The 24008-nt window shown below is 42.7% G+C and overlaps 1 protein-coding gene across 4 annotated transcripts in view; it reads right to left on the bottom strand.

The window, feature by feature from the left end:
* Positions 1–24008, bottom strand: part of LOC106584299 (phospholipid-transporting ATPase IF) — a 61109-nt gene that overhangs the window by 7119 nt on the left and 29982 nt on the right. Inside the window, exons 12-31 of one of the 4 annotated variants that reach the window (XR_006761563.1) lie at positions 22356–22553; positions 21974–22132; positions 21574–21752; positions 19848–19916; positions 19668–19741; positions 19363–19466; positions 18797–18978; positions 11046–11249; positions 9631–9784; positions 8397–8499; positions 8145–8290; positions 7978–8037; positions 7509–7636; positions 7231–7369; positions 6364–6429; positions 6076–6179; positions 5201–5366; positions 4430–4515; positions 3399–3529; positions 69–205 (exon numbers count right to left, since the gene is read on the bottom strand). Coding sequence is in view for 3 of the 4 variants with exons in the window: in XM_045706419.1 (XP_045562375.1) it covers positions 100–205; positions 3399–3529; positions 5201–5366; positions 6076–6179; positions 6364–6429; positions 7231–7369; positions 7509–7636; positions 7978–8037; positions 8145–8290; positions 8397–8499; positions 9631–9784; positions 11046–11249; positions 18797–18978; positions 19363–19466; positions 19668–19741; positions 19848–19916; positions 21574–21752; positions 21974–22132; positions 22356–22553 (2472 nt within the window). In the remaining variant the exon portion in view is untranslated. The remainder of the gene's footprint in view (positions 1–68; positions 206–3398; positions 3530–4429; positions 4516–5200; positions 5367–6075; positions 6180–6363; positions 6430–7230; positions 7370–7508; positions 7637–7977; positions 8038–8144; positions 8291–8396; positions 8500–9630; positions 9785–11045; positions 11250–18796; positions 18979–19362; positions 19467–19667; positions 19742–19847; positions 19917–21573; positions 21753–21973; positions 22133–22355; positions 22554–24008) is intronic. The other 3 variants (XM_045706421.1, XM_045706419.1, XM_045706420.1) reach the window with 3 other exon arrangements.

Below are 24008 nucleotides of genomic sequence, written 5' to 3'. Positions count from 1 at the left end.
GCTCATCCTGCTCCAGCTTGTAGGAGATGCGCCTGCAGCAACAGAGGCTACAGAGTGTGGGGTCACACCTGTTGGCGTAGGCAGGGTCGCAGCGGCCCATCACTTGCGCCACCATCCGGCCCAGCCGGGCGCACCCGTTCTCCCCCTCTGAGTAGCAACACATGGAGTCCACACAGCCGATGCCCTGGTAGTTAGTCTCAATAAGCTGCAGAGAGAGAGAGAGAGAGAGAGAGAAAACAAAGGAATGGCAAGGAAGGGGAGACAGAGGGGTGGCAGAGCACAACAGAATATTAGAATCAGAACACACAGGTCACGCCAATATCCACAAAACAGCCCAATGACTGTCCAGGGAGCCAGGAGGGGATTTTGGGGATTCAGAGCTCTTCAAAACAATAAGAGGTGGGTGATGATGCACAAGGTGTCAGACACAAATGTACATGGCCAAGCTGGGGAGGAGAAAATCAATCAAATAAAAAAAAACTCAAATCTATACATTTTTAAAAAAAGTTATAAACGATGTAGTATTTTCCAAGGCAAGGCTGTCCTTGTCCCTGGCGTGGCCAAGCCTTGAAGGCACTAATCAAATCACACAGGAGTTACAGTGTTGCCATGCCAGTCTGATGTGTGCTTAAAATCCTATTCTCACATTAATCTCAGTCAGCTCAGCTCCACATAACAATGATAAATAACGGTGATTCACTCGCAATCAAAAAATCTACGGCTGCAAATGAATGGCAAAGGCAGAGAATTTTTTGAATATAAAATGCATAGCATTAAGTGGAGGAAAGTCGATTCCTAGACGACTCTGATCTCTTACAGCCAATTCCTGATTTTCCCGAGTAAGCACTTGCGCAGTGAGTGCTTGCGCACTGCTAAAGAGGCAGTCCTGAACACATCCCAAGACTATCGACACTGGTTTGGGGTTACAATGCTCAATTCCCTCCTCTCCCTACCACTCAGAAACTACTGCATATTTGCAACAGCAGCAGAAACAGTGGTAAGAAGAGTGAGAATTAAATAGGTATTAGACTACACTGCCATGGATGCATCATTCTACTGTATCCTACATTAAACACTGTCCTCCAAATGTTACTGTATGAAAAACTGATGTGCAAAGGCAAGCCAGTTTTCAGGAGATATGTATATTCTTCTCAACAGGACTGATTACACAAACTTCCTTCATGTTGTTTCCACCTTGACCTGTAGTTAGGGGACCACTAACATGGTTGGAGGTGGTGATGATGATTGACAGTTAAAGTGACTGTCCAGTGTTTCCAGATTTGTAGAAAAACATTGTTTGATATAATGACTGTTGCTGGTTTAAAGGCATTCACAGACAGACAGGTGAAAAATGACACGAGTCATGATTAAGTAAGGTTGGGTTTTGTTTTCAAAAACTAAAAGCATTGTATTTGGGACAAATCATTCACTAAACCTCAACTAAATCTTGTAATGAATACTGTGGAAATAGAGCAAGTTGAGGAGACTAAGCAGCTAAGATGGGTAGAAGTCTGTCCGTAATAAAGTGTTGCTCTGCTTTCTTAACAAGGCAGGTCCTATAGGCCCTAGTTTTGTCGTACCTGGACTACAGTGGCCCAGAACAGGGCAGCACGGTGTCCCTTTAATGTAAACGGAGAGCTAACATTAATAATATGCATGTCAATATCTCCTGGCTCAAAGTAGAGGAGAGATTGACTTCATCACTACTTGTATGTGTGAGAGGTATGTTGAACGCAGCAAGCTGTCTGTTTAAACTACTTGCACACAGCTCAGACACCCACGGGAGGGGCAGTATTACATAGAGCCATGACTACATGGAAATCTATTCCACATCAAGTAACTTATGCAAGCAGTAAAATGTCAGATAAAAAAACTGAGCAATGAGCCTCCCAAGTGGCGCAGCGATCTAAGGTACTGTATTACTACAGACCCGGGTTCGATCACGAGCTGTATCACAACCGACCGTGAACGGGAGTCCCATAGGGCGGAACACAATTGGCCCAGCATCGTCCGGGTTATGGAAGGGTTTGGCCAGGGGACTTTACTTGTCTCATCGCGCTCTAGCGACTCTGTGGCAGGCCGGGCACCTGCAGGCTGACCTCGGTCATATGTTGAACGGTGTTTCCTCCGACACATTGGTGCGGCTGGCTTCAGGGTTAAGTGGGCGGGTGTTAACTTCTTTGGGATAGGAGGTGGTATTTTGACGTCCGGATGAAAAGCGTGCCCAAAGTAAACTGCCTGCTACTCAGGCCCAGAAGCTAGGATATGCATATAATTGGTAGATTTGGATAGAAAACACTCTACATTTCTAAAACTGTTAATTTCAATGGCTGGCACTTTTATAATAGGGCAAAATCGTCCCCGATTGCAGTTCCTAGGGCTTCCACTAGATGTCAACAGTCTTTAGAAAGAGTTTCAGGCTGGTTTTTGGAAAAATGAGAGAGAAGTTGTAGTTTTTCTAAGTGGCTCCCATTTTGGCTGTAGTGTTTCCAAGCGCATGGCCGAGAGAGCACGTTCTTTTTGTTTATCTCCGGTAAAGACTAACGATTCTCCGTCTTAAATTTGATCGCTTATTTGCATATTAGGGTACCTAAGGTTTGATTATAAATGTTGATTGACTTGTTTGGATAAGTTTATTGGTAACGTTTGGGATTCATTTTGTATGCATTTTGAAGGAGGGAAACAGAGTGGATTATTGACTGAAGCGCACCAGCTAAACTGAGTTTTTATGGATATAAAGGTCTTTATCGAACAAAAGGACCATTTGTAATGTAACTGGGACCTTTTGGAGTGCCAACAGAAGAGGATCTTCAAAGGTAAGGCATATATTATATCGCTATTTCTGACTTTCGTGTCACAACTCCCTGGTTGGAAATAATTTGTTATGCATTTGTGTGCTGGGCGCTGTCCTCAGATAATCGCATGGTTTGCTTTCGCCATAAAGCCTTTTTGAAATCTGACACAGCGGCTGGATTAACAACAAGTTACGCTTTATTTTGATGTATTGCCCTTTTGATTTCATGAAAGTTAAATATTTATAGTAATTTAATTTGAATTTCGCGCTCTGCAATTTCACCGGATGTTGGCCAGATGGGACGCTAGCGTCCCAATGATCCGCAAGAAGTTAAGAAGTGCGGTTTGGTCGGTTCATGTTTCGGAGGACGCATGACTCAACCTTTGCCTCCCGAGCCCTTTAGGGAGTTGCAGCGATGAGACAAGATCAAAATTGGGAAGAAAAAGGGGGTAAAATACAAAATAATTCAAACAGAGCAACATGGGGATGGGTGGACAGGGGAGGATCCACACACACAGAGGCCTGGCCTGGCTGGGCCAGGGAAGCAGTAGGGTTACTACCTTGGCAGCAGCTAATGGGGATCCATAATAAATACAAATACTACCTAGGGGAGCATAGGGCTGGGCCTTGGACGGGGGGAGGAGAAGCAGCTAGCAGTTGCCAATTGTCCTCCCCTCGGCTCCTGCCTTCAGCAGAGTCATATTCTGAGCTGACTGAACTCTTATCCTCTTCCATCTGGAAGCACAAAACAACCCATTAAGTCTCATGCACGGAATAAAACAAGACAAATGAGCACAAAAACCACTCCCACATCCATAGGAGGTAGAGGATAGCCGCATAGCAGCACTGATCAATTCGTGTCCAAAACAATTAGTGTACACTAACATTTTAACTAGGAGACTGGGCACAAAGATGTTCCAATGAGCCAGTTTAGTAATTTCAGTGTACTCTCAATTATGTAAATGTATCACTTTTAACTGGATGATTGAGGAATTAATTTAGAATTTGGCTTAGCAATTATTCTGTAAACATGTCAATCCAATTAGGAAATTGATCACTTGCTTTTGGATGGAGTGGTTGTCATTTTCTCTCCTCATTTTGCATATCTTAAGAAAATAATGCTATTGTTTAAAAGCATGCTGTCCAGAATATGATCTGGAGATACAGTGAATAAACTACTATGAAAATAGCATTCACCAGCTAGCAGCTTTTGCTCACTATACTTTTGGGCCTCAGAATTACTGTATTAGCAGCATACATTAAACAGTCTCAAGCTGTGCTCCACATGCTGTTATGACTGGAACTTTATATCAGGGCTGCTGCAGTGAGAGGCTGCTCTGCCCAATGCAGAGTGCACTAGGCTAAACTAAAGTGGCATGCAGTTGATAGACAATTTCCTAGAGCCAACATGCAGGGGTGCATAACAAAATGCCTTAGCCTTAGCCTTATCTTTCCCTTTCTTTTTTACCCCTATCCCTTTTTCCTAGAAAGCTGGTTAGTTAGTTTGTCGTCTGCATGGGTAGGCCGTCATTGTAAATAAGAATTTGTTCTTAACTGACTTGCCTAGTTAAATAAAGGTTAAATTAAAAAATATATTCTTATAATAAAAATGTAGTAGGGCCTCTCCTACTCTACCTAATTTTCCCCAGCTGATTCTTGGCTCTGGAAAGAGGCTGCAGTGCGATGAAGTCATCACCTATGACGACTCGATTGGAGTACATCTACAGAGCAGAGGGAAGGAGGCAAGGGCCCAACACAGAGAAGGTCAGTTAGGAGGGAAGACGACATACACAGTAGACACAAACAGAGGTTGATCATAACACACTCGTACAGACACACACGGACACACACCAGCCTGAGAAAGGAAGAAAATCATCTATCACAGAGACAGGAAATGAGACTCAACCCTGAGAAAGAGATATTTTATCTTCTAAGACCCACTGAGCAGCACTTTAACACTTAACTTTCTCCATCACAGATGCTAGAATTGCTGACTCGCCAACTATTTGATGCAAAAAAAGGCTTAATACGTGTAAGTAAACAAACAAAAAGAGGGCGTGTTAATATCAACCTTTTAAGCAAAGAGGAAGTTGTGACCACAAAAATGGAACTGCTCAAGAGGCTGTTTTCAAAAAACAGTTTGTTCAGCAATATGCTCCTACCATATGGCATCCACTGTCTAGCTCTCCCACCTATCAGACATGCTACAGTAGATTAAGATCTGGAACAGAGATGCACCCGCTTTGTTTGGAGCATGCCTTTGTCAGTTGCACAGTGAATTGTTGTTCTTGTGTTGTCTGTGAGGTGAGAAGCCATGCTTTGGTGTCATGCGTTTCCTGTCAGTGTATAGTTTATTACCGCAACCCACCCCTTCCCCCTCCTCTCCTCTGTCCCTGGGTGTCCTACCTGAGACTTCTGGGTGCTGGTGGGCTGGAGGTGCCTATAGATCACCTTCTTGATGATGTCGGGGAAAAGGCAGGCGATGAGGATGATGATGATGGCGAACCAGGCAGAGCCGCTGGAGAGCAGCTGGACAAAGACAAAGTACATGTCCTGGGTGTGGAGGAAAGGCCTGGAGGGGGGGGGGGCAAAGGTCAGAGAATCACACTGTTAGCCAGCCAACATCTGTTCAGGCTTAACTAACCCTGTGAGTAGAACACCCTGTGAGTAGAGCCTGGAATAGAACTTCAAGGTTTTCGACTGTCTGGCATAGACAGTCACTGAGGTGAAATTCTAAGTAGACTGTATGCCACATGCAGTACAATTACACTTGTTGATCTTATCACATACTACCATAATTTCCGGACTATAAGCCGCAACTTTTTTCCCACGCTTTGAACCTCGCGGCTTAAACAATGACGCGGCTAATATATGGATTTTTCCCGCTTTCAATTTTTTTTTAAAGGAGATGACTTCAGTGGTTTCAGTGCACAGGAGGAGGAAGATAGTGACCAATGACTTTCTTGGTAGGCTACTGTTTACTGCAAATTATTATTTTTTTGTTACAAGCCGTGTTTCGTTAAAGCCTATTTATTTTTGTTACAAGCCGTGTTTCGTTAAAGCCTGTGTAAAGTTAATTTGTTTCAATGTACCGGTAGGCACCTGCGGCTTAAAGACATGTGCGGCTTATTTATGTTCAAAATAATATATATTTTTTAATTCAGTGGGTGCGGCTTATATTCAGGTGCGCTCAATAGTCCGGAAATTACGGTATATAATGAAATGTCATGTGTATTAGAGATACACCAGTTGTGTGGGAAAGAGATGGCAGCTCAGCTCACCAGATGATTCCTCCATAAAACAGGGAGAAGATGAAGTAGAAAGCGATGGAGCCCCAGGTAACAAAGTGATTCATCCACGTCCAGAAGTGGGTCTCCAAGGCCAGCTGTCGACAGAGTGAAAGAAAAAATACATAGTTGGGTCAGAAAAGCATGTGAAAAGGTCATAGGAGAGTAGAGAGGCGTGAGGTGACTGACAACAATATCAACAAGTGACAGATTTCATGTGAGATTGCTTTAAGAATTATTTATGAATTGAAGAATTGCAAAAACTCAACTGACATTATTTACCTTCAATGTAACAGTGATAACCATTACTGTGAATACCAAAGTGCCAAAGGTCCAGTTTCCAAACATCTACAAGAAAAATTACATTAAAAAATGTAAGAATTTTCAAAGAGACAATACAATGGCTTAACATCCATCATAGGAATACTGCTTTAATATTGATGTAGATCGAGTCACGTGTTAGTAGTCACATATTTCCAGAAGACTAGGCCGAAGCCCTCTAAGCTAAATTGCTGACAAACTTGTGGAGACCCTGGAAGTTACTGACTCGTCATCACGCACCCCTTGAGAAACATGGCACATCAAAAGCATAACCAAGCAGGGTGTTCATACAGAATGGACCAATGACAGCAACAGATGTTAGGGGGGTAACTATGACAGGGGTACGCATCAACTGTGATTCAGTCAACTCTTACCAGTTGTCTTTTAGCTCTCAAAATCTGATGGCATGCAGAGCATGAAAAGAGGGAGGAGGTGAAGAAGAGAAATGAACAAAAGAAAGCGAAAAAGAGCAACATGGTGACTGACACAGACAAACAGAAGAGACAGGAGAGAGAGGGGGCTGCAGCCCAAATAGAAAAATCAAAAACAGCACAGCCTCCTAGAACAGTCTGGAATGTACTGCCATCACACTGCCCAACTTAAACTGAAAAGGAAATATTTCATATTACTGTGCACCTTGGTAAAAGACCCAATCAATATTCCCAGAGATCCGCACAGAACATTCAAAATCAGCTTCAAAGTCAAGTTCCCCTTGGAGCCAAGCTAGGTGGGGGGGGGGGGTGGATCTCCTTACGCTTCCCTCCCCCGGCAGAACCACTACCAGAGGTAGAACAGATAGTACAGTACATGCAGCCCAGCCCACCTCACCTGTCCATTCCCCATGAGAGACGTGTCCTCCCCCATCAGGATGTAGGAACCAAAGAAGAAGACAAAGGCGTGGCAGAAGCCCAGCAGTGTCCAGTACAAAAAGGTCTTGAAGGAGAGGAGGGAATTCTTGCTGATGTCTCTGTTGGTGTGAAAGGATACAAAGCAACACGGTTCTGTCCGTAGCAAATGCTTGTTGTGTTTTCATGTAAATGCATCCAACGGAGGTACAGCCTCATTCTGTATGGAACAAATATGTCAAATAGAACACCATGTCCTACCTGTAGAGCACTGGCTTACTCTGCAGCATGTGTGGATGGACCTGTTGCTCAAACAGGCTGTACACCAGTATGGGCAGGGAGGTGAAACAGATGTTGTAGAGCGTCAGGTAAACGCTGTCATACAGAGTCTGGGGAAACAGGGAGGCAACAACGAGGTAGGACAAGATTGGCACATCACCCTGGGCCATGTACAACACAGCACACACTCACACCTGCCAAGATCTTTTTTCCCCCCACCGTCAACAAGGGCCTAGATTTGGCTAACTCCTTCTGTATGTTGATGATTCAGAGATGGACAGTTCGAGTTGATGATCCCTCAGGGGGAGATATAGCTACACGTGGTACATTCAGAACAGGCATGTATATCACACAGAACAAAGTACACTGAAACAACACTCACAAAGCAACAGTAATAAGGGACCACAAAAAATGAACAAATAGAACTAATGAGACACTGAAAGACACTTACTTGTTGTGAAAACAGACAGAAGAACTGGTATAAAAACTGGGGCGTAATAAAGCACACATTCTAAAAGAAGACAAAAAGGGATTTAGACCCGAGACAAGCACATCTAGCTCCTGTATTGATTATCATTGTGTAAGACACCGCAAAGCATCCTTAAACATAGAACTCACCTTGTAAAAAAAGTACTGTACAAGGGTTGCAATTCTAATGTAGTAGAAGTGGCCATGGACGAGCAGTAACTTGGAAAGAAATCTAAACCTTGCTATTGCATAGTCACTGTTTCGTACTGCTTGTCTTCCCTCCTTGCCCATGATACCTGAAATTTTTGTAAAGTCTGTTATTAGCCACTTAGTTCTGAAACTACAAGCAAAATGCACTATTGAGTAATGGGTTATTGTAATTTGATAGGGTGGAGGACTTACCTATGCCAACATGGGCCTCTTGAATCATGCTGACATCATTGGCTCCATCCCCAATGGCTAAAGTGATGGGTTTCTCTGGAGACGTTTTCAGCAATCTCACCACCTGCCAAGCACAGGATTCTCATTAAGCAGCCCAAATGAGACCAGGAGCATGTCCATGGCAATTAGCCTTTACTGTAACACCAGCTACCGCAGATAAAACCACAGCACTGGGCAGATGCTCTACTCTCCCCAGCCATGACTACAAATATAAAAGTCAGAAACCAAAAGACAAAAACTGAAATAGCTAGCCATCTTAAGGAAGTTTTTCTAAACAATTTCAGTAAGTGTCACGTAAGTGCACTGTTGTAAGTGAGTTGTAAAGGAGTCTACAGACCTTATGCAAACTACAGAAACACAGCGCAACAGAGTACTTGAATGTAATTTTGCGTTACAAAATGGGCGGTTCCTTGAAGAACATAGTTCTGCCTATGTCGTTGCGTCGCTACGTCGACAAATCACGTTTTGGACTGCCCTAAATGAACCAAATATTAGTATCCCCCAAAAAAGGTATTTTGTTGAGAAGTGAAACAGTAAAAACAGCTGGTAGCTATGTACCTTTTCTCCGTAATATATGATGACATTCTATTTTTAGCTGATGGGAGAGAATACATTGAACCAGCATATCAAATTCAGATAATGTTGTAGGTTACACTGGCAAATATAAGAATATTTGCCAGGGCACATTATTTAATTATAAATCTCATTATTTCACATTGAATCTAAAAAGGGTAGTTGTTTTGCTGTGTTTTTATCTAGGCTAATGCCCACTAGCTACTACTAGCAAGGGAAGACCACTCTTAGTTTTATTCACCACAAATGAGAAGACAAAAAATAAACTCTGCTATTGCCCGCTTTTGAATGGGAGTCTAGGAAAGACGGACCGTGCATTGCTCCAAAAAATCTGATTCACCCAGGCACACACATACGGTAAATGACAGTGACCACTGTTGTAATCATAAATCATCTACTTCAATCACGTTAATTCTACTAGTAGGTGTTATGTATTACTATAAAATTATTTATTTATACTAATGTATTATTATTGCTAATTTATTTAGGCAATTATCTTTACATTAACAATACATTTGTCTTAAATACTTGAGGGCATAAGAGATATGAGATTGGCGCTGTTGACTGATTAATTGATAAAGGAAAGCCCTAAAAGGCTGGTAGTGACAGTGAGGGGACTTGCCTTGGCCTTCTGCAGGGGCGCCATGCGGCAGCACAGCACGGCAGAGCAGTTCTTGCACACCTCCATAAAGAGCTTCTCGTGCCCCCGCAGTGCTAGAGACAGGCTGGCCCCGTCCACCACCAGGCCATGCTGGATCACATTGTCCTCTCTGATCCTACACACACACACACACACACACACACACACAAGAGCAGGTATAACTATACAGCACTAACGTGGAGGTCCTCGACACACACACACACACACACACACACACACACACACACACACACACACACACACACACCTTTGTTTTACTATCCTTGTGGGGACAAAATAAAATTGATTGAGTCTCATTCAAAATCCTATTTTCCCTAACCCTAAAAAAGCTTTTTTCCTTGTGGGGATCAGCGAAATGTCCCCACTTGCCTGAATTTTCCTTGTTTTATTATCCTTCTGGTCACCACCAGGATAGTAAAACCACACACACACACACACACACACACACAAGTCAACAGTGCATCTCACACTAGAATGATTATGCATCATCTTCCAACATAAATCCACTTATTTTAAATGGAGTATAATAAAAAGCTTAATTGTCTTGATTTCTCATAACCATTTCGAACCTTTGTCACACGACGCGGTATATAGGATGTGTCGTGATTACCAAAAAAATGTAATTACATTTTTAAAAAAAGGTTCCGTACTCTTCCCTGGTTTCCAGACTGAGTCATCTGCAATGCATCGTGCCTAATGACACTATCCCCCCAGGGGACCATAAACAAGACTCCTTCACCATTAATAAGCCAAGGACCATTGGAAAAGGGACTGCATCCGTGGGCAAGAACAAATCTCTATATATCAGTGGTGATAAACAACAGAAGGTTCCCAGAGCTGCTCTGGCAACATCCTGACATGTTTAGGCTACACATAGCCCAGAATTCTCAACTCCACGATCCCCGATGGAGTGGAGTGCCGAGGCTATGAGGTTTATAAATAAACTATTGCAGCACCCAAAGAAAATAATGCAACTAAACAGGACAAACGTAGGTACAAGTTATGCATGAAATAATTCTTTTTTTTTTTTAAGTACCGACTGATACGGACTCGATGTAGCTGGACGTAGACTACACTCCTCGCCACTCAACTCCGTGGAGTTTAGAATTCTTGGCTAGGCTACACAGTGATTCTATTAATTGGAGCACTGTCCTTAACACTCATAACTGATTACAATAAATATGAAGTTAAACTCTGTCTCCTATAGTTCTTTATTGCACCCAGACCTGTATATTACCCTGAATACATTAACATGCTGATGAGGGCTTGTAGACTAGTTAACCCAGAAGGACACAACATGGACCACAGACATGGTGAGTGACTGACGTGAATGGCATGGGGAGACATGGTGGTAGATGTTAGTGACAGTGTCCTACCTCCTGGCCAGTTGTCTGAGCTGCTCGGCACACTCGTTGTCAGACTTCTGCTGCACCAGCTCCAGGATGTTCATGGTGCGGTGGAAGTGCCCGCAGGACAGGCTGACACTGACTGCCGTCTCGTGCTTGTCCCCGGTCAGCACCCATACCTTGATCCCAGCCAGACGAAGCGACTCGATGGTCTCCTGGACCTTCTCCTGCAGCCTGGGGACACAGACACACACCAGTCACAGCAAATTAGCCTCCATGCCATATGAAGAACTAAAAAAGGTAGCCCCGGAGGTGGGTTAATTTCCAGTAAACAGAATCGCCCCGGTATGACTAGTGGGAGGCTCTGTACGAGTGCACTGCACAATGATTGCAGAAAAAGGAATAATGTTAGTTATATGTGCGTGTCTTTCTTTCAGCTTCAAATGTTTTATCCCGCTACCACATAATGCAAACAAATGATAGGTTAAATGTGAAATCAATCTGATTAGCTTTAAAAAAAAGGGCCAATCCACAGATGAAACAATAACAAAGCAGGCTCCCCGCCTCTCAATATGCCGTTTCTCTAGAGCGAAATCAAATTATTCACGAGAGAAATCAAGTCAAGTACTATGTGGGATGATGGGCTGAAGGAAGTTGTAGTTTTCATTAAGCAAATATTCAACTTAGTTCAGCGCAGAAACATGGTAATTAATGACAATGACCATCATCCATTGTGCCTGCTCTTTCCGCCTCAGAGATGGATACACTTAAGACTGCTATGTTAGGTTAGATACACATACTGCATGAGAGAAGAATGTACACAACAATGAGAGAGAGGGATAGAGACAGTTTGTGAAAGTATGACTTATCTACTTTGAAGAACTAGTAAAAGGATTTCATCAGACAGCTCTGCAGCATACTTTAGGCAGGTTAGCCTAGCTAAATAGAATGACTAAAGACAGTACAATATTGGGAGCACAGAAATAACGTCTGGCTGGCTGCTACTGCCTGGGCAGAGATGAGATGATGACTTTAAGGAATAAAAAAAGAATAAAGTCATCAAATAAAAACCAAGTAATACACACACACACAAACACACACACACAACTGAAATATTTTATTATTTCATTGCAATTTCCTATTTTTCTATTGATATCTACCCAATGTGGACCTGAGACAATGGAATATTTTCAATGTTTTGGCAAATGAATGTTTCCAATTTGGTGCTTTGGGATAGGGGGCAGTATTTTCACGGCCGGATAAAAAAACATACCCGATTTAATCTGGTTACTACTCCTGCCCAGAAACTAGAATATGCATATAATTAGTAGATTTGGATAGAAAACACTCTAAAGTTTCTAAAACTGTTTGAATGGTGTCTGTGAGTATAACAGAACTCATATGGCAGGCCAAAACCTGAGAAGATTCCATGCAGGAAGTGCCCTGTCTGACAATTTGTTGTCCTTCTGTTGCATCTCTATCGACATTACAGCATCTGTGCTGTAACGAGACACTTTCTAAGGCTTCCATTGGCTCTCTAAAGACGCCAGAAAGTGGAATGGGGTGTCTGCTGTCTATGGGCAAAGTACAGCAGCAGAGTTTGTAAGTGGTCAGCCTGGGGACAGTGAGACTGGAGATGCGCAGTCACGAGACTTCTCCATTTTTTTCTTTCAGCCTTTGAATGAATACAATGTTGCTCGGTTGGAATATTATCGCTATTTTACGAGAAAAATAGCATAAAAATTGATTTTAAACAGCGTTTGACATGCATCTAAGTACGGTAATGGAATATTTTGAATTTTTTTGTCACGAAATGCACTCGCGCGTCACCCTTCGGATAGTGACCTGAACGGAGGTATTTGGATATAACTATGGATTATTTGGAACCAAAACAACATTTGTTATTGAAGTAGAAGTCCTGGGAGTGCATTCTTACAAAGAACAGCAAAGGTAATCCAATTTTTCTAATAGTAATTCTGAGTTTAGGTGACCCCGAAGTTGGCGGATGTCAAAATAGCTAGCCGTGATGGCCGAGCTATGTACTCAGAATATTGCAAAATGTGCTTTCGCCGAAAAGCTATTTTAAAATCGGACATAGCGATTGCATAAAGGAGTTCTGTATCTATAATTCTTTAAATAATTGTTATGTTTTTTGTCAACGTTTATCATGAGTAATTTAGTAAATTCACCGGAAGTTTTCGGTGGGTATGCTAGTTCTGAACATCACATGCTAATGTAAAAAGCTGTTTTTTGATATAAATATGAACTTGATTGAACAAAACATGCATGTATTGTATAACATAATGTCCTAGGAGTGTCATCTGATGAAGATCATCAAAGGTTAGTGCTGCATTTAGCTGTGGTTTGGGTTTATGTGACATATATGCTTGCTTGGAAAATGGCTGTGATTATTTGTGTCTATGTACTCTCCTAACATAATCGAATGTTTTGCTTTCGCTTTAAAGCCTTTTTGAAAATCGGACAATGTGGTTAGATTAACGAGAGTCTTATCTTTAAAATGGTGTAAAATAGTTGATTGTTTGAGAAAAATGAATTGTGGCATTTTAGTTGGTTTTGTATTTCGCGCCGTGCGATGCCATTGGCTGTTGGCTAGGGGTTCCGCAGGCGGAACGGGGTTCCGCTAGCGAAACGTCTGTCCTCAACAGGTTTTAATGTAGACTTAAAAAAAAAAAAAAACTCTAAACCGAAATCCGTGATCATTTTAAAAATAATTGAACCGAAACTGAACCGACCTCAAAAAGCACTAGTCGCTCAGCACTACAATGGGTATACTTTTGGTTACTAATCCAATGCTCTAACCACTAGGCTACCCGTGCCGATGCCCAACTATTAAAAAAAGGTACAGGCTGCTATTTGATACTTGCCGTTTTTATTTAAGTTTTACATTATTTCAGTCATTTATAAGTCCAAAAATGGATGTACAGTAGCAACTGCAGATTGACCCTTTAATGCTGCTGCAGCTAATTGGCACACATCCATATTCCATAGGAGTGTATTGAGATCATCCTCCTGAAGTAAACACGTAGGGTGTGGCTCATCATGACTCAAACCAATCACTTAATTCAGTTTCATTTACCATTTAATTTGCTATGGATGTTGATATGATATCAGAATCAATAGAGAGGGCATCAATGAGATGTCATAGTCAGACCAAGCCATTAGTCAAACTAACTAACAAGACTTAATCTTACAGTCAATATCCTTCACCCTAAGCTTGTTGTACACTAGAAACACTGTAATTTGAATACAGAGATAGAAATGTTAAAGTTAAGTGGTAAAAGCCAGATTGATTAAGAGTCTAAAGAGTGGGTGCTTAAGATTTATCATTTTGAGGCTTGTTCCTTTGAAGATTTTTGGGGGTGAACAGAGCAGCATCCTCTAAGTACCATTACTACTGGAGGAGGGAAAGAGAGAGAGTATGATGGTGTGGGCTGTCTGCGTCTCACTGCAGAGCAAGCGCACACACACAAATGCCAACAGAAAGTCTCTCCCAGACTGCCACTCACTGACCAATGATCAAATCCAGACTGCCTCTGCTTTAGTGTCTCCACAGCCACTCTGTTCAGTATGTGTGAATGACATGGAGCTACACCAGACAAGTCTGAGGCATTCTATATAATACATGTAGTAATCAGCATAGATGTGGATCGTCATTTTATGATGCATGCAAATCTAACCCAGAGGCAGCTAATGGCAAGTGAGCCCTTGTTACATAATTGTTCTAATGGAGCATGGATACGTCCCATTACATTTCATTGTGACGGCCCCCTCAACACAATCGCAAAAAACGAGCTACAATGTTGGATCCTGAGCCTTTGTAAAGGCTTGCCTTGAAGCCCCTCTAACACAATTTTAAGGAGCCTATATCCCTAAATTCGGACACCCTCTCCCTTTCAGCAGCATGCTTGCAATGCCTTTGTGTTCAGCAGCAGCATACTAGGCAGGGATGCATGTAGAAAGGCATGAGTCATGTTTTGAGTGGCTAAGTGCATTAGACCCAGGAGGGCTGAGCCCAGCCCCCGACCCCCTACACAGGGAGGCTGCTGCACAGTGCTGGTGAGTCACAATGTGCTGTCAAGGTAAAAAAAAATAATATGTTGACAAGGAACAGAGGAGGAAGCGATCTGCCACTAGTGCCATCTTAACAATGGCTGAGCCTCAAGTCTGTTTTCACATTGACGATAGCAAAGGGACATTTTAGAGAGATCAATTCTTGAGACAATACTGCTGTGTAAAGCTGCTAAATTAGCACGTCCAGAGGTCGCGCATCACACTCACCTGACAGTTGCCCCCCTCCGAGCAGAGCAGGGCAAACAGAAAGAGCCAGACCAATGTTTTTTTGGGGTCCGACAAAATGTACCGAAACCGATATACAGTGAGCTCCAAAAGTATTGGGACAGTGAATTTTGTTTAAGCCTCTGTAATCCAGCACTTTGGATTTGAAATTCTACAATGACTATGGAGGTTAAAGTGCAGAATGTCAGCTTTAACTGTAAGGTATTTTCATCCATATCAGGTGAACACTTTAGAAATTACAGCATTTTTTGTACATAGTGTGTGTGTGTGTGTGTGTGTGTCCGTCCGTCAAGGGACCAAAAGTATTGGGACAAATTCACTTGTGTATTAAAGTAGTAAAAAGTTAAGTATTTGGTCCCATATTCATTGCACGCAATGACTACATCAAACTTGTGACTCTACACATTTGTTGGATGCATTTGCTGTATCTAACGATATAGTGTTTGACGCCAGGGAAATGAAAGAGTAATTGTCATTAAAATCAGCAATAGTCCAAGAATTATGCTTCAAATGTTGATTTCTTACATTGTGAAATGAATGATATCATGAGAAGTGTTCATTCAGATAAGCATGAGATTGCTTTTTTTTTCTCCATACTATTTATTGAATATCGGTGGAATTATTGGCTGATACCGATATAGCAGTAAAAAGCCACTATCAGCAGATAATATTGGTGAACCGATATATCGTTCAGGCTCCAAACAGAATTGTCTCATTGAGCTCAACACTCCTACAGTATAAATGGTAATACCAGAGCAATGTTTTTGAAACAACTGAAATTGCAGTAACAGCCTGTTAAATACTAAAATTGTAACAGTCGCTGACGCCTGCTGGTTGCACTGAGCCACGTAAAACTATGGAAGCCCATTCCCACAGGCATTTTTTTGGGTGTCGATAGGCCTACCACAGACGTAGGCAATCCTGGTCCTGGAGTGCTGTCGGTACATTACATGACCAAAAGTATGTGGACACCTGCTCCTCGAACATCTCATTCCAAAATCATGGGCATTAACATGGAGTTGGTCCCAACTTTAAAACACATTTCATGAAGCTGCTGAGTGTTGCAACCGAGGACATACGATTTTCATGCGCTATGCACTTCAGCACTCGGCGGTCTCGTTCTGTGAGCTTGTGTGGCCTACCACTTTGCGGCTGAGCAGTTGTTGTTCCTAGACGTTTTAACTTCACAATGACAACAGCACTTACAGTTGACCCGGTCAGCTCTAGCTGGGCAGAAATTTGACGAACTGACTTGTTGGAAAGGTGGTCACTGAGCTCTTCAGTAAGGCCATTCTACTGCCAATGTTTGTCTATGGCTGTGTGCTCGAAGTGTCAGCAACGGGTGTGGCTGAAATAGCCACACCTGTTGCTCATTTGAAAGGGTGTGCACATATTTTTTTATACAGGGCATTCGGAAAGTATTCAGACCCTTTGACTTTTTCCACATTTTGTTAGGTTACAGACATTCTAAAATGGATTAAATATAAAAAAATTCTCAGCAATCTTCACACAATACCTCAAAAACAAAGCGAAGAAAAAAAAGGAAAAGAATTGTTTGCAAATGTATTAAATATAAAAACAGAAATACCTTATTTACATAAATATTCAGACCCTTTGCTATGATACTCGAAATTGAGCTCATGTGCATCCTGTTTCCATTGATCATCATTGAGATGTTTCTACAACTTCATTGAAGTCCACCTGTGGTCAATTCAATTGATTGGACATTATTTGGAAAGGCACACCTGTCTATATAAGGTCCCACAGTTGATAGTGTATATCAGAGCAAAAACCAAGCCAGGTAGGTCGAAGTAATTGTCCGTAGAGCTCCAAGACAGGATTGTGTTGAGGTACAGATCTGGGGAAGGGTACCAAAACATTTCTGCAGCATTGAAGGTCCCCAAGAACACAGTAGCCTCCATCATTCTTAAATGGAAGAAGTTTGGAACCACCAAGACGCTTTCTAGAGCTGGCCACCCAGCCAAACTGAGCAATTGGGGGAGAAGGGCCTTGGTCAGGAAGGTGACCAAGAACCCGATGGTCACTCTGACAGAGCTCCAGAGGTTCTCTGTGGAGATGGTAAAACCTTCCAGAAGGACAACCATCTCTGCAGCACTCCACCAAATCGGGCCTTTATGGTAGAGTTGCCAGACGAAAGTCACTCCTCAGTAAAAGGCACGACAGCCCGCCTGGAGTTTTCCAAAAGGCACCTAAAGACTCTCAGACCAGAAGAAACAAGATTCTGATGAAACCAAGCTTGAACTCTTTGGCCTGAATGCCAAGTGTCACATCTTGATGAATGCCCCTCAAGGACATTCATCAAGGAATGTAATGATGTCTTCAGTATTATTCCACAATGTAGAAAATAGTAAAAATAAAAACACCTGAATGAGTAGGTGTGTTCAAACTTTTGACTGATAATGTACGTACATACATACCTACATGCATACAGTATATTTGTAACTCATGGATTATATTTTAACTGCTTATAAGTGGGGCAAATCTGTACATTTTCCTGTTTCAAAAATATATTTTTCAGTGACTACCAGCAGAAGCAGCTCCTCCTCCGTGAGCGCACAGGCCGTGTGAACAATGCTTAAATTGTTTTTCCAGCTATTTGCTATGGGATGGAACTGCCCCAATGAATTCGGAGGACTTCATAGCATAAATTATAACGGCAAAGTAAATGGACCAATCCTGGGGCACTCAAATGTGTGTCCATTCCGTTAGAACTTCTGGATGTGCTCTAGTCTCCATCACAATGAGTCTCTTGCGTAACGGCTTACTTCCACACGTGAGACTAGATCTGCTCTATCAGGTACAGATGGGGCTAAACCAAAAAGCTAATTGTAATTTACTTGTAAATAAATAATCATAACAGTCACGGGAGCATGGGACCTGATAAACCAGAGGGATACACTAGCTAGAACCTTATCGCGGATCTGGTAGGACAAAAAGCATGACCAACTTTGTTGTTCATCAGGTTCTACTGTAGGTGACAAGGCGACATTGTCTGGACTAAAACAGCATAAAATCAGGTGTATCGCAAAGCATGATCAAATTAATTTGCGAGCTACAGTAATGTTGATAAACATTGAGAAATGGTTTGGTCCCCAAAAAAATTGGAGGGGGCCGTCAAATTAACCAGTTATCAACTTTTGAAAAGCAGCTAGCTGTTAGCTTGCCAGCTAGTTAACGCCCATGCCAATTTCAAGTCTTTCTAAACTAATATCTGACTAGCTCGGAAATATGAAGTTACTTCAGAATAAAAGTTAACTGGCTAGCCATCATACTGTGACATTATGAGCTAAATGATGAGTTCAGTGATTAGTCTTCCAGGTCGTGAAGTACAGTGTATACAGTGCCTTCGGAAAGTATTCAGACACCTTTCGGATATCATTGCTTGGTGTTCATAATGAGCTATCCCTTGACCAGACAGACACCAAACAGTGTTGTTGACATACTTGTCTTCCACCCCGGTCGCTCCCAACAGCTCCAGGTCCTTTTCTATGAAGCTGAAGACCTCAGCCAGCCTCTCCTCTCTCTGCTGCAGGGCCGCGCGGGCCTCGTGAAGCCGCCGGTCCACCTCCTCATACTCCTCCACATTGAAGTGTCTGCAGGCCACCACCAACGTCCGCAAGCCCTTCTGAAGAAGGGGAAGAAAGAGAAACGAGTAGCTGACAGGGACTGGCTTTATATCAAATAAACACAAAAACAAATCTCTGTAGATCCTGATGTCTGGATAAATTGTCTGTTAAGTTGCAGGATTTATTGATTTTCTGGGGGAAAGGACCACAAGTAATATTTACACTGCTGTAAAAAAATAAAAATACTAAAAAAATGTAAATACAAAAAGAGTCAAATCGGCCACGAGAGCCCTCGCATGGAAAAAAAGACAGGAGGCGACCCAGCTGCACTGGTGCTCTTCAGCACATACAATAAAAGATGTCATTCAGCGTAGCAAAAATCTGCTGTACATAAGGGCTGGAAATAGTGCCTTGTCTAATATGATGTGATGTGGTATACTCACCAAGGCAAATTCATCTACATGTACTCTTGTTTTGTCAATTTCTCCACTTTTAGTAAAGGGAAGAATGGCGGACTCAGCTCCCTTTGTAAATAGTACTTTCTCCCCCTACAGCAATAGATAAAATATATTGCATTGTTATAGTGAGTATGGGCCAGATATGAAATACAGGGTAGCAGTAACAGTTAGGGAAATGAACTGAACATTGTTGCAGGACCAAATCAAAGGTGGGTTACATAATGTAATGATATCCTAATACAATGTTTATGAATGAGCCATTTGTATAATATGGAGAGAAATCACTGTACCTGAGGGTGTCTGTAATATGACACTCATTCTCCTTCGGGTTGCATCAAACTCTAGTACATGGAGTAGTTTATACCTGTGGGACAAGGGAATAATAGGTTTTACATCACTTTCTATGCATAGTACAGGTTCATCATCGACATTAAATGTCTGCCTTTTTAACCATAGAAAATTATACTTACTTTTCTGACGTTCCAAATGTTTTTATTTCCATAACTTCTCCATGGCTACCAATAAAGGTTACCCCCATCCTGCAATTAAATTGTTTCATGTGACATTGCTGACCATAAATACTGTAACATGCAGACTGTCGCCCATACATAACCCATGACTATAACTGTAATATGCAGACTGTGGTCTGGAATGTGGTGAACCTCAAACTATTTGACTCAATAAATGTTAATTTGTCTGAGTGCTTGTATGTCCATAAAGACCTGTGTGACCAGCATTGGTCATGTCATACTGCTCAAAAAAATAAAGGGAACACTTAAACAACACATCCTAGATCTGAATGAAAGAAATACTTTTTTCTTTACATAGTTGAACGTGCTGACAACAAAATCACACAAAAATAATCAATGGAAATCCAATTTATCAACCCATGGAGGTCTGGATTTGGAGTCACACTCAAAATTAAAGTGGAAAACCACACTACAGGCTGATCCAACTTTGATGTAATGTCCTTAAAACAAGTCAAAATGAGGCTCAGTAGTGTGTGTGGCCTCCACGTGCCTGTATGACCTCTCTACAATGCCTGGGCATGCTCCTGATGAGGTGGCGGATGGTCTCCTGAGGGATCTCCTCCCAGACCTGGACAAAAGCATCCGCCAACTCCTGGACAGTCTGTGGTGCAACGTGGTGTTGGTGGATGGAGCGAGACATGATGTCCCAGATGTGCTCAATTGGATTCAGGTCTGGGGAACGGGCGGGCCAGTCCATAGCATCAATGCCTTCCTCTTGCAGGAACTGCTGACACACTCCAGCCACATGAGGTCTAGCATTGTCTTGCATTAGGAGGAAACCAGGGCCAACCGCACCAGCATATGGTCTCACAAGGGGTCTGAGGATCTCATCTCGGTACCTAATGGCAGTCAGGCTACCTCTGGCGAGCACATGGAGGGCTGTGCGGCCCCCCAAAGAAATGCCACCCCACACCATGACTGACACACCGCCAAACCGGTCATGCTGGAGGATGTTGCAGGCAGCAGAACGTTCTCCACGGCGTCTCCAGACTCTGTCACGTGCTCAGTGTGAACCTGCTTTCATCTGTGAAGAGCACAGGGCGCCAGTGGCGAATTTGCCAATCTTGGTGTTCTCTGGCAAATGCCAAACGTCCTGCACGGTGTTGGGCTGTAAGCACAACCCCCACCTGTGGACGTCGGGCCCTCATACCACCCTCATGGAGTCTGTTTCTGACCGTTTGAGCAGACACATGCACATTTGTGGCCTGCTGGAGGTCATTTTGCAGGGCTTTGGCAGTGCTTCTCCTGCTCTTCCTTGCACAAAGGCAGAGGTAGCGGTCCTGCTGCTGGGTTGTTGGCCTCCTACAGCCTCCTCCACATCTCCTGATGTACTGGCCTGTCTCCTGGTAGCGCCTCCATGCTCTGGACACTACGCTGACAGACACAGCAAACCTTCTTGCCACAGCTCGCATTGATGTGCCATCCTGGATGAGCTGCACTACGTGGGCCACTTGTGTGGGTTGTAGACTCCGTCTCATGCTACCACTAGAGTGAAAGCACCGCCAGCATTCAAAAGTGACCAAACATCAGCCAGGAAGCATAGGAACTGAGAAGTGGTCTTATATACATACATACATACATACATACACACACTCACACACACGATTTACCAACAACAGTACAAATGGGTTGAACAGCGAAACATGACAGCTATCCTCCTGGGTACCTTTTAGTGGCTTCCACCAGTGCTTTCTCATCCGGCGAGGAGGCATAGTACTCCATCTGGGAGGAGAAGCCATTAGCGTGGGAGAAGGGGTTCCCCGGGCCGTCGCCTGGCTGCTCGTAGCTGATCTGCACTGTGTGACACAGCGATACTGCCTTCAGGAACAGCAACTCCTCCCGACTCTGAGAGGTGGCAGACAGACGGAGAGCGAGAGAGAGAGACATGAGAAAAGTACTTAGAGTCATCAAACCATTGCGAGGGTCCAAATCCATGAGGACAGTCAATTAATAATTGTTTAACACATGATTGGAAATACAGACCTAACCATGTATATTTAATGAATGCACAGACAAAACATGTATAAATAATGTATTGCATGTATTGTGGGCGATATGGTGTTTACTAGAGGAGGCACAGATCCGTCAGGCGAGTCATCCGTCATCCCCTCGTGTATAAGCTTTCCATTGATTTCCTGGTATTTGATACCATTGATTGAACATTCACGGAACAGCATCTCATTCTCCGTCAGGGTGCCGGTTTTATCCGTAAACACGTATTCCACCTAGAACACACACACACACACACACACACACACACACACACACACACACACACACACACACACACACACACACACACACACACACACACACACACACACACACACACACACACACACACACACACACACACACACACACACACACTGATCATAACACACAAACTCTGCGATGACGTTGAGCATGGGGCGCCATAAACAGTAGTGAAGTGCTTTATGTCCAGACCTGTCCCAGCTCCTCGTTGAGGTCAGACGTGTTGACCTGAGCCATCTGGTCGCTCTCCTCATGATAGAGGTCCAAGTCCCAGCCAATGAAAAACGAGCCCAGGAATTTCTGCATCTCCACAGTGACGTAGAGTGAGATGGGGATGATAAAGTTGTACAGGACCAGAAATGCCAGGAAATCAGAGATGAACTTCAGGATCTGTCAACAAGGAAGTGGGTGGAAAATAATAAAAAGAGGGAAATAATAGTATAGTGTATTTTATTGAAGTTAAGACTGATGTAAAATAATTTGTATTCTATTTTTTATTTATAGTATTTATAAATAGATAAAAGTCAATTCATAAAATAAATAATCCCCAAATACAAGGAACTGGAACACAAAAGTACTCAAAGCCCGAAATTAGGCAGGAATCAACAAGGCAGAAATAAAAATACTTCAAAGAGAGGACATAGAAGGCACAGTACGTGGGTATGCATGGGTGTATATGTGGGGGCAGTGCGGGTGTGTTGGAAGATGGGGTGCCTGTGTGTTTTGTGTGATTAGAAAAGTTTGATGAGAAAAGTGAGTAAGGAAAATTGTAGCAAATACCAGAGCCCATGTGTGTCTGCGAGCAGGAGTTGTAACAGAGAGAGTATTTGCGCAGATATGGGATATACATTTTAAAATAAACAGAGCAGCGCAAACTGGCTCTAACCAGAATAGAAAGAATGGGAGCCCCCGGTGCACAACTGAGCAAGGCGGCCAGCAACCCGGAGTTGCCTCTTCACTATTGACCTTGAGACTGGTGTTTTGCGGGTACTATTTCATGAAGCTGCCAGTTGAGGACTTGTGAGTCATCTGTTTCAGTTGTGCACCGGGGCCTCCCACTCCTCTTTCTATTCTGGTTAGAGCCAGTTTGCGCTGTTCTGTGAAGGGAGTAGTACACAGCATTGTATGAGATAGAGTTTCTTGGCAATTTCTCGCATGGAATTGCGTTCATTTCTCAGAACAAGAATAGACTGTCGAGTTTCAGAAGAAAGATCTTTCTAACCATTTTGAGCCTGTAATCGAACCCACAAATGCTGATAATCCAGATACTCAACTAGTCTAAAGAAGGCTAGTTTTATTGCTTCTTTAATCAGAACCACAGTTTACAGCAGTGCTAACATAATTGCAAATGGGTTTTCTAATGATCAATTACCCTTTTAAAATGATACACTTGGATTAGCTATCACAACATGCCATCGGAACTGATAATGGGCCTCTGTACGCCTATGTAGATATTTCATTTTAAAAAGAATCCGCCGTTTCCTGCTACAATAGTCATTTACAACATAAACAATGTCTACACTGTATGTCTGATCAATTTGATGTTATTTTAATGGCCAAAAAATTTGCTTTTCTTTCAAAAACAGAGGACATTTCTAAGTGACACCAAACTTTTGAACGGTAGTGCACGCACGCACGCACACACACACACTTGAAGTCGGAAGTTTACATACACTTAGGTTGTAGTCATTCAAACGGGTTTTTCAACCACTCCACAAATTTCTTGTTAACAAACTATAGTTTTGGCAAGTCGGTTAGGACATTACTTTGTGCATGACACAAGTAATTCTTCCAACAATTGTTTACAGACAGATTAATTCACTGTATCACAATTCCAGTGGGTCA

The sequence above is a fragment of the Salmo salar genome, chromosome ssa23 (genome assembly GCF_905237065.1).
Source record: "Salmo salar chromosome ssa23, Ssal_v3.1, whole genome shotgun sequence".
NCBI lineage: Eukaryota > Metazoa > Chordata > Actinopteri > Salmoniformes > Salmonidae > Salmo > Salmo salar.
The sequence above is the reverse complement of the archived record's forward strand: the minus strand, read 5'-3'. Positions and strand labels throughout refer to the sequence as shown.